Here is a 16,407-nt window from a genome sequence, read left to right as displayed (position 1 = left end):
ATGGATGATGTGAAAATACTAGCTTTTTCACATAATGAGCGACACGAGCTCAGAGGCAGTGAGGGCAAAGGTGGAAAAAGGAATTATGCAGAACATAGCCAGCTTCTGCCTCACTCGGTTCTTGACCCTCCCCATCAGGATATTTCATCTCATTTAACAGCAGTGGAAACTGTTGCTGCTTAACAAGATCAAGTTATTATAGTTGCATGGTTTCCTGCTTCTGTCTCTTTCCCCTGCAACTAATTCGGTTCTCTTAATCCTGTAGAAAGCAAATTGGAAGGTCTTGGAAGCAGCCTGGCATCCCCTCATACTTCCATGAAGATTCTCCCATCTGACTGGTGGTGTGGGGTTCCTTCTTGATTAACAATTGTTTAAGAAAGAAACATTGAGGCAGAAAGCAAGCCCTTTATTTTGGCATTGCACTAATATATGTCAAAAGTAGGACAGAGTGAAATGAAATTATTTTAGATCTTTTCCTCTCCACATTAAACAACCACGTTTCTCTGTAGGCACATACAACTGAAATGTTGCCAACAGTCTGCTCAAACTTTCCTCTTTCAAGACAGAGGCAGATATATGGTTTTGGTTTTATTATTCTACTTTCTATTCTTAAGAAATAGTCACTTTTTTTTTTTTTTAAGTAGCAGAAATCACACAGACTCACACATTCTGAGACAATCAGCGGGTTTTCTTCTTTTAGAAATGTATATGCCAGCTGGGAACATATAATGCTTCTTTATTATTCTGTTGCCTATTTTAATTATTTCTCTTGCTGTGTTCTTTCTGACCTGTCTTGTACTATTCAGTCTCTCTTACTGTAATGCAGTTTGTGCTTTTTGTTAAACTTGGTCAGACTTCTTCACCTATTTTTGTCCTCAGCCAGCTATTTCATTACCTGTCTTGTAAGTCTGTTATTCATAAGCATTGTGGCTGAAGCTGCAGAAAACTAATTTAAGCCAGTTATTAGAAGTTTGTACAATTAGTTGTTTTTTTGCTTGGTCAGTTTGAGTATGATAGAAACAGAAACCTCTATAAATCAAAAAGTGATGTCCTTTGTCAGATAATCACTGCTGACACAGTAGACCAGAATTTTGCTTGTATTTTTCTTTTGCTTATTTTAATAAGGTGACACTTAGTGTCTTGATACGTCATTAATTTTTATTCTGTTCCTTATTCTAAAGACCTTTGTTTTCCCTAGTACTGTTTTCCCCGTATTTGTAATATGCAACCTTCCTTTTATTCTCTGTGTCTGGAATTAATTCTTCCTGCATTTTACAGTTGGTTGTTTTTGCAGGCATCTTCACTCTCAAAACGAGGCTTTTTTCATCTCAGATGTTCGATCTCCGTAATGACCATATCACGTTCTTTGCTGTTGCTTTCCTACGAGCACTCTGTCCTGGTGGCGGTCTTTATTTTGAACTCTCTAGTTCTTTTCACTGTTGGGTTTCATTGTGTAGTGTTTTCCTTCTCCCATAACTGAAGCTTCCTATCCAGGCACACCCTTTTTCTCATGCCATCTGGGCACACCTGGCTTAGACAATGTGCGTGGGGGGGCGGGGGGCTGTTGTTTTTCTTTTTTTCCTTGTAGAGTGCAAGGATGAGAAGGAGGATGCATCACTGAATACTGAGCACTTTGTAGTAGACGCTGATGCTGTCGGTGGGCATGGTACAGGGAGCAGTGTGCCGTCTGCATTCCAAAGCATAGCTATAAAGGAGAAAGTTGAGGATATCTTGGGAACAGAAGATGGGGTCAGCCCTGTAAAGAAGGTGGAGGGAGATGGAACATATTGCACCCTGCAGGCAATTGGGTCAACTTCCCAAGACTCGGCAGCCCTTGACGGCCAGCTCGACCTTGCCTCTGTGTGTGGGCAGCTGTCAAATTTCCTCAGTGACGTGAGGGCTGTGCCCCCACTTTCTGTGGTTGAATTTGCACAGGAGCCCACAGGTCAGTCAGGGTCACATGAACAGTGTGAGAGCTATTACTCTGATGGGATTGAAAAGGAGGCAAAGAAGAATAAAAGTAATGACAGAAGTGGAGTGTGCGCTGAGAAAGCATCTGGTGGAATCCCTGGAGACCTCTGCAGGCAGGATGCGTGTGGCCCAGCTACTCGCCGATCATACAAATGCGCTTCAGCCAACGCTGCAGCTCAGCAATCCTACAAGGTGTCTTCAGTTCCGGAATCCAGAAGTAGCCACGATGGGACCAAGGGAAAGAAAGAGTTACTTGAGAATCCCGAAATTCTACCACCGGTCAGGAAGAAGTCCCGCACCTTCTATAGTGCAGGTAGATACCGGGGAACCCACTGGCAGACAGTGGCACTTGTAGCGCCATTGGCGCTGATGTTTCCTTTGCTGTACTGAAGGCACAGCATAGAGGTGCTGAAGTGCTCTAACTGGTATTGCAATGCATTGTACGCTATTAGATGTGTGAAGACTTCTTCAAATAAAGGTTGCCGAGTGCCTTATGTTTGAAGCATTGCTAGCGATGCCCTTTGTTTTACTGTGGAAGAAGATTTTTGTTTATTTTTGTGGTTTACTTTTCAAAAACATCTTTTATGTTGTTCATGTATTTCTAAGTATAGTAAAAAATGTTCTCTTGTTTTTCCTCTGTCTTGTTTCTTTTGGGGTTTGTTTGTTTGTTTTCTTATCACATGCTCCCCATCTCTCTCTCCTTGAACAATGCATCATTTCTAGAGCAGCTAGAAGAGTTGGAGAAGATGTTCCAGGAAGACCACTACCCCGACAATGAGAAGAGGCGGGAGATCGCAGCTGTGGTTGGTGTAACGCCACAGCGTATCATGGTAACACCTGTGTGGGTAACAGTGCTGACTGTGGGTTCTGTGCAGAAAATTGACAGAGGGGGACTGGGGCAGGGAGGAGGAGCTCATGAGTAACAGGACAGAGACTACATCTGCCACTGGTGACAAGAAAAGAGAGCTCGCAGGGATGGACACTGCAGAACCAACTGCCCCACACAGTGGGGCAGTGGAGTCTGTGGTTGCATACTCCCTCTCTTCCTAAGATGAGACACATAATGGGTAGGTAAAAGAGGCTAAGGAGATTGGAGTTAATCTCTCTTATCTTGAAGATCGTGGGTGACAAAGGAAACTGGTGTTTGGGGCTATCTTTCTGCTCTTATTCTTCTATTTCTGTTTGCAATGAATCTTCCAGATTCTCTGGAAGAAAGGTTTCTGGCCTCACCTGGTGACATGTGGAGGCAGTCATTGCTGATTCGTTGCCTGTGTCCCCCTGTGTAGATGGTTTCCTCTCTGAATGCATCCTTTCTTTCCATTTATCAGGTCTGGTTTCAGAATCGCAGGGCAAAGTGGCGGAAATCAGAGAAGTTGAGTGTGAAAGGCAACAAAAAGTATCCAACATCATCAGCTCCGTCAGTCCCCTTTGGGTCAGATGGTTATGGGTGAGGGACTTACTCCGTTTTCTCATTTCTCCAAAATAGATACCTAAGGAATTAAATATTTTCCTTTGCCGTTTCCCCTTTACATTTAAGCTGTGGAGAGCCGACCATGGAGTTGGACCTCAGTAGGCTGTCAGATTTCTGGGCAAATTGTAGTGGACCCTCTTAAAAGCACTTTTGATTAACCTGTAGCACTGTTTTGAAGTAAAACTGTTGAAATCGCTCTGGCTGAAGTCATGTAGAGAGCAAGGGATGAGATAGAAAGGTCTGTGGAATCACTCCTTCATTTTTAGTTTCTGTGAATGTGTTGGCCAGGCACTTTGTGTGCCCTTGGGAGTTCTTTTATCCCAGTCCTTCTCCCACCATCACCTGGCAATGGAAATGCTGCTTGCTTAGATCAGTCTTACAAAGTCATGGGCTTCTGTGAAGAAATACAAGCTATCACCTTCCGTAGGTGAGCAGGGGACATTTATTTGGGGGTGGGGGAAGGGAGTATGTGAGAGGATAGATGGTCTTTCAAGGGAGAGTGGGTGAGTAAGTGAGGGAAGAAATCAGTCTTCACAGGGAGGTATTTATGGCAGTCTGGAGCAAGAGTCTTCCTGTGAAAAAAACAGAGTGAAAAGAGAAAAATTAAGTGAAAGATTGGAGACCACCTGACTGATTTCATTGCACTGTCCCTGCTGCCTGTCCTTTCCACACTAGTGACCTGGGGCTGCTTCCCCGAATACCGTTGATAGTGTCCCTTGCACTGCTTCTCCTTGCACTCTTAAGTCAGCCAGCGCTTTTCCTTTCCACCTGCTAGTGATCTAGGATTTGCCCATTGCAGGATAGTTAGAAGAGTGTATACTTTTGTTGTAACGTCTTGTCCTTTTTCTGGTCCATGCTCATACCCTTTATGTATACCTCCAGGGCACCTCTTCTGCCCATGCCTCCATTGCCTGACATTGCTCATGACCAGTCTGCCATGCTGGGTGTAGACACTACAGCTGGGAACTACTCCAGCCTGCTCAGTGGACATCCTGCACCACTTGCCTCCTCCTCAGGTGAGACCCCCATCAGCACAAGTATTTTGCATAGCGGCCGCATTAGCTGGTGGTGCTGGCAGGTTCCCAAACACTTTAGGGAAGGTCATGTGAGAGCCCTACGCCATCAATCCACAAAGTGACACCGGGTTTAACAGCTCTCTGCTAATTGAGTGTCTACCAGCTATGTACCAGCATGGTGGTGCCTCTGTGCTAAAGCTAGAGCCAAATTTGCAGTCTTTATTCGTGTCCCAGCACAAGCCAGCAAGGATTTCTGAACATGACTTCATAAGGATATGTGATCAGGGCATTCTTCTGTAATAGCTGTTTGACACTGGTACTGCTTCTCTGAACGATGACAAAAGTATTATTCTGGTTATTATGCTCTGCATGGCAGACACACGCACCCCATATTCTGGTTTAGACTGCAACGTTCTGGCTACAACCTGTAGTGAAGTGAGCTGTGTGAGGAAGGTGCATTGTATACTGTTGGGGTTGTAGAGCCTCCCTCAGGTACTCCATACCTTTAAAATCTCCAAAGGAGGTTCCTTGACTTGTCTGGCCAGTGCAGTTTTCCGTTTTGTGGAAGACCTTGAGGGAGTGAGACTAGCTGAGTTCTTAAGCATACAGCTTTATGTAATTGCTGTTGCAGTGTTGTTGAAAGTCAGTGGGGTGTGCTGTTGGACCAGTTTTCTACCTGAACTGCATTTAGACTTTAAAGATTGATGGCTACCAAAAAGAGAGGATTTGTTCAATTGTGTATTCGTGTGTGGAGTATCAGAGCATTCCCTAGCGTCAGGAATGTTCCCTAAAGCATTTCCCATGTATATGTTTACGTTACCAAGTTGGCACGACTTGAAAATATTTCCAAAGTGATGAGGACTTCACCACTTCCTTAGGGACGGATATCCCAAGCAATAGATATGCTGACATGTGATACAGTTGTGTGTATTTTCCTGCTTCCCAGTGTAATTCATTCTTTTGAATTTCATGCCATCATTTCTGACTCCTCATTGTATTCTAAGTATACAGGGTTATCAGTATTAAGGGCAGGTCTGTGCAAGTAGTTTTCTAATAATGACCCAAAGACTTTAATATATTTTTAGTAGTGCTGATACCTTAAAAGTATTTTGGCACTGTAGAAAGCAACTATAAGATTGTATCAATAAGCTTAGAATACTAAGTGCCGGGTCCTGCACTTGGGTCACAACAACCCCATGCAACGCCACAGGCTTGGGGAGGAGTGGCTGGAGAGCTGTCTGGTGGAAAAGGACCTGGGGGTGCTGGTCGACAGCCACCTGAACATGAGCCGGCAGTGTGCCCAGGTGGCCAAGAAGGCCAATAGCATCCTGGCTTGTATCAGGAATAGTGTGGCCAGCAGGACCAGGGAGGTGATAGTGCCCCTGTACTCGGCACTGGTGAGGCCGCACCTCGAGTACTGTGTTCAGTTTTGGGCCCCTCACTACAAGAAGGACATCGAGGGGCTGGAGCGTGTCCAAAGCAGGGCAACGAAGTTGGTGAAGGGTCTAGAGCACAAGTCCTATGAGGAGCAGCTGAGGGAGCTGGGGTTGTTTAGTCTGGAGAGGAGGAGGCTGAGGGGAGACCTTATTGCTCTCTGCAACTCCCTGAAAGGAGGCTGTAGCGAGGTGGGGGTCGGTCTCTTCTCCCTAGTAACAAGCGACAGGACTAGAGGAAACGGCCTCAAGCTGCGCCAGGGGAAGTTTAGGTTGGATATTAGGAAAAACTTCTTCACGGAAAGGGTAGTCAGGCCCTGGAACAGGCTGCCCAGGGAAGTGGTTGAGTCCCCATCCCTGGGGGTATTTAAAAGAAGGGTAGACGTGGTGCTTGAGGACATGGTTTAGTGGTAGGCTTGGCAGTGCTAGGTTGACAGTTGGACTTGATCTTAAAGGTCTTTTCCAACCTTAATGATTCTATGATTCTATGAAATAGATATGTATGCTGAAAGCATGTAATTGAGATACTTTCTTGATACCATAATTTAGCACTTATGTCATTTAAATTTGCCTGTCATAGTCTCAAGGCAAGGGCTACTTCAGTCAATTTTATGAGCTGTTTAACCAATATGACTGTAATTCAGTTAGTTCCAGTTTTTCCCCTTGCAGCAGAGTAAATATGATCAAAGTGTTTGAATAATTCACTGCTCCCCAGAATGATGAAGTGGTGCAGTCTGTTGAGTCCTGTATTTAATTAGATAAAGACCAAGATTTTGCAAAATGATTCATTTAAAAGAAACAAACCAAACATCCTCATATTTCTACACTTGTATTCAGAACTCTTCTGGTTCCATCTTCTGGTACATCTGCAGACATGCTGTTTAGTTGAGAGGGAATATATTTGTTAGAGAAATAAAGTTTCATTCAGGGATGTCATCTTGTCATCTGTCTGTAATGAGCAACTTTTTTCTGGGGAGCCTGCACACTGGGATGCAATTCTCCATGTGGAAAACACAAGCAGTCTTTCTGATGGGAAAGAAATGTCCTGTCTGAATTCTTTGTGCAATGTGTAAGGAAGAAAAAGGGCAAGGGAGTGTCCCTGAGAGTGGACTGGGTATGTGAGAAAATGAGTGATAAAGATAGCTGAGTTTTTACTCCTTGAATCCTTTGAACTTGGTGCTGACTGCCACCTATTGCATTTACTGTGTATGCATCTAGCTTTTATGAAACACAGGCTTCCTTTGCTTGTCTGAAACCCCTGTATCTTCAGTGTTAAGGACATGTGAAGATGAGAATGTACTTCATTCTACTACATCTGTGTGAGGGAACAAGCTTCCCCTTGTTCTCTTTAAATTATGCTGGGCAAGAAGTAATGAAATCTATTTGTGTCATCTAAGCCTGGTAAATACTTTCCTGATACAGATCTGTTTGGAAAAAAAGTACCTTTTCTAAATCACTTTGCAGAAAAGAGGCATGCTTTGCTAATGCACACAAACTGTGCTGTTTGATGATTGGTTTCTAACCTGTTTTCCTGAGGGAAGGGAGGAATACCTTGTGTGTAACGAGCCACACACTCTCTTTGTTTATGAAACCCACCCTGCCCTCCAAATTTACTTATTAAGATTTGATGGAAGGGGGAAGTCTTAAAAAATTACGTTCCTACAAGTCATGGAAAAATTGGTGCCTGGGCAGAGTAGAGACCTAAGTTAGTGCTCCCTCTGAGGGAGACGACCGTTACTAGCTGTAGAGAGTCCTCAAAGAAGAGATATCTGCATGGCACAATTGCAGAAAAAGCTTCAGTCGCTGTTTTGCCTTACTAGATGCGGGATAACACTGCCATGGGGAATGAAACTTGCTTTTTTTGTTATCTAGCATTGCGTAGGCAGACTTTTCTCTTTAAGAATGAAAGCAGAAAACGAAACGGAAGAAAAATGAAAGACAACGTGACTTCCAAATGCATTCAGCCTCCTTATTCAGAAAAAAGGCTAGTCAATAAATAGGGCCATCCAGGGTCCATCTGTTTTCTTCACTAGAGTATCTCAGAAAATGAAGGAGATAAAACTTGGATAGGATAAAATCTGAAGTAACAGAAGCAAAATAAAAGAGGGAACAAATGAATAAAAAGGTCATCAATTTACAATGCAAAACCTATTGCTTAGTAAAAGTGGCCTTTGTGGAAACAGCTCATGGCAGGTTTCAGCAAAATAATCTGTGACCTGTGCACAGTGGTGCAGTTGTACCCAGAGACTGTGGCCTAATGGAGTGGCTATTCAGGTGCTTTCCTTGGTAGCAGCACGTTTAACCACTTTCAGCAGGACAAGCAAATGACTTAAGTGCATGAGAACAGTATGATCTGTTACCTGACACCTTTGGAAAGTGTTCAGTACCACCTTTGCCATTGTTTTTACTTGCTCTAGCCGGTAGTTCTTACTGTCTGTTGGTTTGTGGGTTTTTTTGTTTGTTTTTTTTTTTTTATGTCCCATTGTTTCATACAGTTCTCCAAACAAGCTGATTAAAAATCCAGCAAGTTGTATTTGAGATGTACTCTACCTTACTGGTAGTTATGGCTTCTGATTGTGATGTTAGCTACACTACTTGCCATGAGAGCCTTTTGTGCTTCAAAAATTCAGTCTTGAGCTTGCTTTGATCTTAGAATTGTTTTCTTACTAGTTTTGCTAGACAGATAGCTTGCTTTAAATTAATGGTGGTTTTTTTGACATTTGCAGTTTTTGAAGTTTTTCTTGTTTGTCTGAGATTTCTTACGGATATATATCTGTTATTCATTGACTTAAAACATTGACTTACATTTTCTATAGAGTTGACCCTTTAGAAAGAAAAGTTACTTTCTATGCCTCTGGTTTGCAGGAGGAAATTTTTCTGCCTCATCGATGCTTTTGCAGGAAATATTTTGTTTCATGTGACTATCTTGCTGAGGACATATGTCAGGAACCCAGCCTATGCTGGTATCTCTTATGCAAATAGAAAGAGGATTATTCAGTGGCAGAGATTGTAACGGAAGTTTTGGGAGCAATTGGATGAAATTGGACATGATCTGTCAAAGAACGGTAAATAAATTACAAGCTCTAATGATTTCACTTATAGGATTCTGGCTTTTGAACAAATTACTTTAAAGCTGATGATGTGTAGCTGACACTGCAAGCAAGAGTTGTCCCTTTTAAACAAGCGGTAGGTTCTGGCCTACTGAAAATCCAGAAGAGGATCAGACTGACGCACTTCTCAAAGCAATGCAGTTAGAAACTGAAGTTGGTTTACTAATCTTCAGTCCGTTAAATGAAGAATGCTGTTGCTCCTAAGGTTGATGAATGTTTTGTCTACTTTCAAAATGTCATTTACAAGAGAGATGTGCTTTCTCATAATTTCAGGAAGAGGATGTATCTGTGAAAAGCTTTGTGATGGCCCTTAATGTTCCAATAAATGCTCCAATTACACAGGCATGTTTCCTTAAAAGAAACTGCATTGAATAGTGTATGACATAGAGACTCATAGTTATAGAGCCTTTTGCTGAATTCTTGATTTGATGCTTGGGAAAGCAGCCCTAGCAAGTAGACTATCTGAGGTTAGACTGCTTGCTCAGCGTGTAAACAACATCAGCCGCATTGTGCCCAACACTGGGCTTGTAAAACAGTTATAATCATGGTCTCCAGCCTCGCAAACCGTCTGCAAGCAGCTGCATAGTTACTGCCTGAATCATTGCAGGCATCTCATGCCAAGGCCTTTTGGAGTCAACATAATAAGTGCTTAACCAAGAAAGTCATGTATGGCTGACGTCAAGAGGAAAGGCTCCAATGCAGATAGGTGTCACTCAGGTAACAAATCTTGTGCACATGATCTGGTCTGTTAACAACAGTGAAAGCAGCTTCCTAGAACATTTGAAAATCATGTTTTCACAGTTGAAACCATGCCCTGTTGTAAGTTCACGGACACCTCTCTAGAATAGGCCTCAGTCTCCTTCAAGACTGGTGAAAGACTGAAATCACAGTCATCCCGACAGAAATATACACATCCGTTTTTGTTAATTTAAGACTCTGTCCCATTCATTGGAAGCTATGTGCGTTAAAGAATGGGTCTCTTAACTCTGCTAGGATGTTGAGGAAGCAAGTATAGTAAGGAGAAGACAGCTGTGTAGCTGAAGACTTAGAATAGCTATTCTTGAGCTAAGCGTAGTGCCAGGACTGGTTCAGAGATGTGAAGCTGCGAATTATTAAATTGCTCTCCAAAAATTCCCAAGGTTGTCTCATGGACTGAAACCCCAGAAACAGTGGAAGTGATAAACAAAAAAATCCTACTGTTACATTCCCAGGTTCACTGGAAAGCCTTCTGAGGGTATCTATCTCTACATCAATGTCAGGAAGAGCAACAGAATTGTAAAATGTATTATCTCAAGCCAGTGATCAGAATTCATCATTGTACAAGATGCTGGAATCTTCTGTAAATATAGTATCAGGTTTAGCAGATATTACTTCTTTGGGAATTGTTTATTCTTATGCACTTGTGGCTTTATTCAGAAGATACAAATTCAGTGTCTGTCTTTGAAAGGACTGAGAAGTAGAGGAAACTTTAGAAAAGGCTGAACCAGCTCTTTGGAGGCTGAGTGCGCTGTCTTCACCATATCACTGCCCGTGGGTCCTATTGCCATGATCCACAAAGATTATCTGCACTAAGTGTTGCAAATATCGCAAAAAACAGAATTGAATTCTTAGTAGGTGTGAAAGTGGGTTTAGAAGTGATTTCCTGGGCTATGTTGTTAACACTGCTTGTATTCGTCCTAAGCAAGACTAAGGCTGTCTGCAGAATAGCTAATCCTACTGTTATTGTTGAACTGAAGCTTTATCAGGATATAGACTGTTTTTCAGGTAAGTTGTGCCGCACATGGCTGCTGTTTCATAATGTTTGTGTGAACTGCTACATTCTGGGACAGAATGGTTAGGAGAACCAGTGCAAATGAAAGTTTTGAAAAATCAGAAGAGATCTTCAGCTTCGTTTCTGGCTAAGCTGTTTTGACTTGCGAGGAAACTAAATGTTGTCTTGACTAGTGCTTTGTTGTGTGGGACTAGATCTGTGCTGTGTCAAAAAACAGGAATGTGACAGGTACATCATAGATGCTGCCTGACGTGTAGAAGTAGTATGTTCAAATAGAAAAAATAAACCACTGAGAATTGCCTGGGCCTGTGAATGCTTTAGAGATGTCATCCTAGATTTTGCTCTAGTTTTCTAAATGAACCCCAAATTAGGGGTATTCAAGTTTTCATTGAAACGTCAAGACTCCCTCTTTCCATAGTTGCAGAGGTTGAAAAAAATTGAATGTGGGAAGATGCAGTAAGATAGGCGTAATTGCACAGCACACTGGGGAATCTGAGAAATGGTGCTGCAAGGTGTTGAAAAGGAATCTCCTTATCAGCTCTCTGGGCATGCATACCAAAATTCTGTAAAGGTAGCTCATGCTTGCTGTGGCAGCTTTGTGTTTAGGTTTTATGTTTAAGGCCTTTGATTCACACCTGGCAGAGCGCATTTGATGTTACTCTGGATGCCTGCAAGGGTGAAGTATAGCTGTAAACTATCCATGCTACTAGCTTTCCCTGGATTCTTTACAATGTGTGGGAGTAGATCAACTTTACCTGAACAGTCAATGATATGCTCTCATATCAGCCTCATCCTTGTGCTGGTTCAGCCTAGCTAGACTTGAAAAATCATTTCCAATGGTGTCATGCACACCTGATGGTTACACTTCTCAAGAGAGAAATCATTTGCTATTTGGCATAATAAAAGAGAATCTTGTTCTCTTGCACCATGTGCAAGCTTCTTAAACTTCTGTGTATACTTGTTACTCTGGATCACCAGCATACATGATTCTTACCTTTTCATTTCCTGTATTATCCTCTTTCCACAGAGGCTGTTCTGTAGGAAACTGTTCCTCTCTCCTTTTCCAGCAGTGCCTGAGGAGGCAGGTCACCAAACAAGATTCTAGCAACCAAATGGTGTTGGTTTCCTTTTCCATCTCCCAGCTTCTTTTTCTCAAGGCCCTTCAGCTGATGTCTCTGCTTTTTTTTTTTTTTTTTCTTTTTTTTTGGCATGACTCATCAGAGGCCAAACCAGGAGTGAAAATTTCGTTAAAAAATGGCCTAGACAGTGGATCTCTAAAGGCACGTTTTTGTTTCTTTCAAACCACAGTTAAATTTTTCAAAAGGGTAATCTGTGCAGCACACTCTTCCCAGAGGACAGTAGAGATGGAAGATGGTTGGGGGATTGTTCCTGGCTTTTTTCCAGGAAGTACTTTGCTTCATTTGGCTGCCTTCTTGAGAGCTGAATAAATCCAGTATGCAGAGACTGAAATCATGAAGGTAATTTTATTTAACCAATAAACATAATCCTCTGTTCCAGAGAGCTTGCTACTACTCCCTTTTGCTTCCCAGCAGCAATGCTGGTACTTGTTCACTTTTATTCCCATCAGTTAACCTCCGCTCTTTCACTGGCATCTTGCTTTTTTGTTCTGCCACTCTTGTCATTCCCTCTGCTTGCTCCTTTTAATTTTCAGTATGACAGCATCCTATGACAGTCTCTCTTTTTATTCGCAGTCTCTTCAATGGCAGGAATGGTGGCATCTTGTGAAGCAGTTCAGACAAAGGCATTACCACAGCTCAACTTCAGTTCCAGCAGAACGGAGTGCTTCCCTAGTCTTCCCAGCCCTCCGCCCATCCGTAGGGCCAGCCTCCCTCTCAGTCTGTCCTTCAGCACGCACAGTCATATCGTTCCCTTGATGCTGGACACTCCCAACAGTGAATGCAGCTTGTCCGGTCAGGAAAATGGCTCCAGGGAGGCCTTTACATACAGCATCCAGAATCAAGGGTAGGAACAGATGGGATTGCCTTTGAGGGAGATTAAAAAAGTGAACCCTGGGAGAAGCCTTGAGAGGGTGAAGGCGGGGCATGGGACAAGGAAATAGGTGGGAGCATAAATGAGCAGTTAGACGTGGGAGTGAGAATGTCCTGTAAATGGAGTGTGAAAAAGCGTCTAATGTGCGTAGAAGGACGGGGCACTTGCTGTCAGAAAAGTGATACCTTTAATCAGAGTGCTTTCAAGAACTGTGTGCCTGTCAAGTGAAAGTGGGGTGCAGAAGCACAGTGAAGAGGAATCCTTGAGAGAGGGTGGGTGTGCTTTGGGGCGCGCTTTGGAGAGTGGGAAGAACTGAAGGGAAGGTGATCCCCACTGGTGCGCATTGTTAAAGAAACCTGCTGTGAAAGCACTTGGCTCAAGTGGTTTCTGTTGCTCTTGTCCCGTGCCTCGCATTTGGGAGGAAGGGGTGGAGTCAGAACAGGTTTGGAGCGGCTGTCAAGGGGAAGATATAACAGTTGTTTATTGTACAGGTTGCTGTAGCTGTTGACCCTACTTTAATCTCTGAATTGCCTTTCCTTGCTCTCTGCAGTTTGAGTCCACCAGTTTCCTGCAATTACCCCGAGCAGCTGGAGTCAGCAGGCAACCTAGAGACCACGTACTGTCAGTACAGCAGCCAGGGTGGAATTTACCAGCTTCCCCAGTATCCCCAGCAGCACCAGCTCTCCCAGTTCCATCATCTGCCAGGTCAACTGGCCAGCAATGTGCTCTCCAGTGTCCGCCTCACTCCTACGCCACCCACTGAGTCCCATACAGCTTTCCTCGCCTTGCCTGGTAACAGTGGACCCGTAACCTATGGGGCAGCAGGAGCCACACAAGGCTACGTACAAAACCACATGGGGGGACAGCTCTTGTTACAGCAGCCAAGTGGAAACTCGGGTAAATTTCTGAAATCTTTTGGCATCCTGCTCCTCTGGAGTAACTAAACAATACCCTGAAATGTTCAGGATAAGGAGTGGTTTTACTGATAACTGTGAGAGAAAGAAGGAATGTGCGTATACATGCACAAATACATATATGCTGCCTATCTTTTTTTTTTTAATTTCCTTGTATGCTTTTTTTTTTTAAGTGCTGAGTGACCCATTAATTTGAATTGAAAGTTACTACATAGGCTGCATGTCAGAGAGAGTGTTACCATGTGACTATGTCAGGTAGTGCAACGGTTTTGTCTGGAATGGAGAGCTAACTTTCCTTTTTCAGGAGTGTACTGTTGTACAAACTAACATGCCTTCAGTGTATGTGGATGGGAGTCAAGGGTGCAAAGTGAAAAAGGTGCCACAGTAAATGGAATAGTTGGAGACAGGAAGAAAAACAGGCTTCTAACTCTGCTGTGCTTCTGCAGAAACCATTTTGAAAGAATGTTATATATCTTAGGATAGTGCAAAAAGAGAGACGGGGCCCACAGAGTATGGATATAGCTTCTTTCTTTTTCTTCCTGTGACATGAATTTGCAACACCACTTAGATTAAAGCACTTCAGCATAATTTTCTAAAAAGTAACTAGGTGAAAATGGCATTGTTGGTCTCCTTGTTTTGTGTCAGGGATTTGTATTTTGAAGTTGTTTAAGCCCAAGTACAATCAAAAGATAAGCTATTGCAGTTTATTTCTTTGGACTGTCAGGTTTGTTGAATTAAGCTCACAGTCCAAAAAATACATCTCTGTTCTGATCGCATAAGAGAATAGAGTTTTCAGACCACAGAAGCTGCTCCTGTTTTTGTACCGTTTTTGTGGACCTTGTCAGGGAGAGAAGCCTGACTCACAGGCTGATGGGTGCAAGCTGGCTCATGTTCACACTGTTCATGGCCTAACATTCTCCAGAACAGGTTGGCAGCACCCATGCTATCTAGCACGCTTGGCCTGGTTCTCCTCTCTGGTTGTAACGCATAATTATTATTTTCTGTGATTTTTTAGTTTGAAGTGCCAGAAGTAATGAGAAGGCTGTGTCCTGGCGCACCAAATTAATGTTTTTATAGTGCGATGCCAGAAGTGTGTGTTGCATGCCTTGGGGCATGTCGTGCGAACATAAAGGGATGTGTAAAGGTGCAAGCCTTGTTAGGACTGATAAAGTTGGAGGATTGTTGAAGGAACAGAGGCAGAGTTGATGGTCTCTTATTCCGTACTTGTGTTCAAGGAAGATTTCCCATGGCTGTTACGCAGTGTGGACGACCAGGGCCTGGGCTTCCAGAAGTGCAGTGGGGAGGGAACTGATCTGTCAGTGTAGACACACCCAGAACTCTTACTTCAGCATGTAAGCAAGTGAGCAGTTCAGTTGAATTATAGATATTACTTAAAAAACATTCCTGCTTCCTGGATTGCAGTTTTGATAAATGGATGTGAAGATTAAGCATCCAGCTTATGCTTTGCAGAGCTAACTTGGAAAATATGAGTGCAGGAAAAAAAATCGGGGCGGGGGGAGCATGTCTCTAATATCATTACATATGCTCAGGATCTATGCTGAAGTGACATCATGGTTTTTAGATTATAACAATGCTATGAACTTCTTAACTTTTTCCTCCTAATAACTCTGTTCTGGATAAATACACTGCAATGTAAACAACAAAGTTCACCTTCACATGTGTATGATGCCTGCTCTATTGCAGTAACCATTAAGGCATAACTGTAATACTGTATTTGCGCTGAGCTTGCTCTCTTAAGCATAACATGCACACTTTTACATATACATGGTTTTAATCCTCCTTCCTTTATTTTCATTGTTCTGTCCTTTCTTGCTTGCTTTTTCCTCAGCAGGCGTCACTGCCTATCAGGCTGTCCCCTGGAATGATTTCTACATGCAGGGAGCTCCGTTCTCGAATCAGTTGTGCTCGCGAATGCCATTTTCCAGCACAGCAGGAGGACAGTACTTCACAGAGCAGATTTCCTACACTCAGCCACCTTGCCTGCCCTCCTCTCCGTATTTTCTTCAAGTGCCCAATGGAACAACACTGGGATCCATGCCACATACTGGAAAACAAAAGGGAGTCACACCACAAGACCAGAGTTCGTACCAGAACCACCAAACAGAGCCAGAGTTGATATCGCTTGCTGAAAGAGAAGAAGTCGAGAGTAGCAGCGAGAAAGGAGAGACTATTGTTGGTAACTGAAAGGCCAGCTGATTTATTTTTGTTGAGAAGGGGAGAATAAAGCAGGAGTTCCAAGACAGCAGTAGCTCCTCTGAATGCAGGATCAAAACTGTGGCATGAATGGGAATGGAACTTTTTTTTTTCCTGGGTTGCTGTCCAAGACGTGTCCCATTATGCTATACCTGATTCTTAGATTCATCTATTTTTAGAAATGGGGACTTATAGGTCAGTAAAATAGATGGCAAAGTTTTGTCCTCTGTCAGTCACAGTCTGTTGTGAGCTGAATGGCTACACAGGACTTACTATTTCTAAGATTTCCAGAGACATACACACCTCTCTTCAAAGCAGAACTTCTTGAGCAAGAAGAGGGGAAGGGGAAGGGAGAGCTTTCTGTTTGGATTTCCATTTTCAGACTTTTATTTTGGAAACAAAATTACCTTACTCTAGATTTGCTGAATGGTGTCCTGTGCCTTAAATATTGTTTGGATGTGTGTGTCTAATTTTGAAATATGAAACATTTGAAAAAA

General features: G+C 43.0%; 1 protein-coding gene across 1 annotated transcript; it reads left to right on the top strand.

Annotated features, from left to right (window-relative positions):
- Positions 1 to 15,901, top strand: NOBOX (NOBOX oogenesis homeobox; the record flags this gene model as incomplete). Its single annotated transcript, XM_082308847.1, has 8 exons — positions 1 to 58; positions 1,589 to 2,284; positions 2,695 to 2,801; positions 3,300 to 3,418; positions 4,325 to 4,458; positions 12,485 to 12,755; positions 13,333 to 13,679; positions 15,546 to 15,901. 8 exons carry the CDS (start codon positions 1 to 3, stop codon positions 15,899 to 15,901), a joined length of 2,088 nt encoding a protein of 695 aa, XP_082164973.1.
- Between the last annotated feature and the right edge of the window lie 506 nt (positions 15,902 to 16,407).

This window comes from Platalea leucorodia (genome assembly GCF_965183815.1).
Source record: "Platalea leucorodia genome assembly, chromosome: 4".
Lineage (NCBI taxonomy): Eukaryota > Metazoa > Chordata > Aves > Pelecaniformes > Threskiornithidae > Platalea > Platalea leucorodia.
Note: the sequence above shows the minus strand (reverse complement) of the source record. Positions and strands in the feature narration are given on the sequence as shown.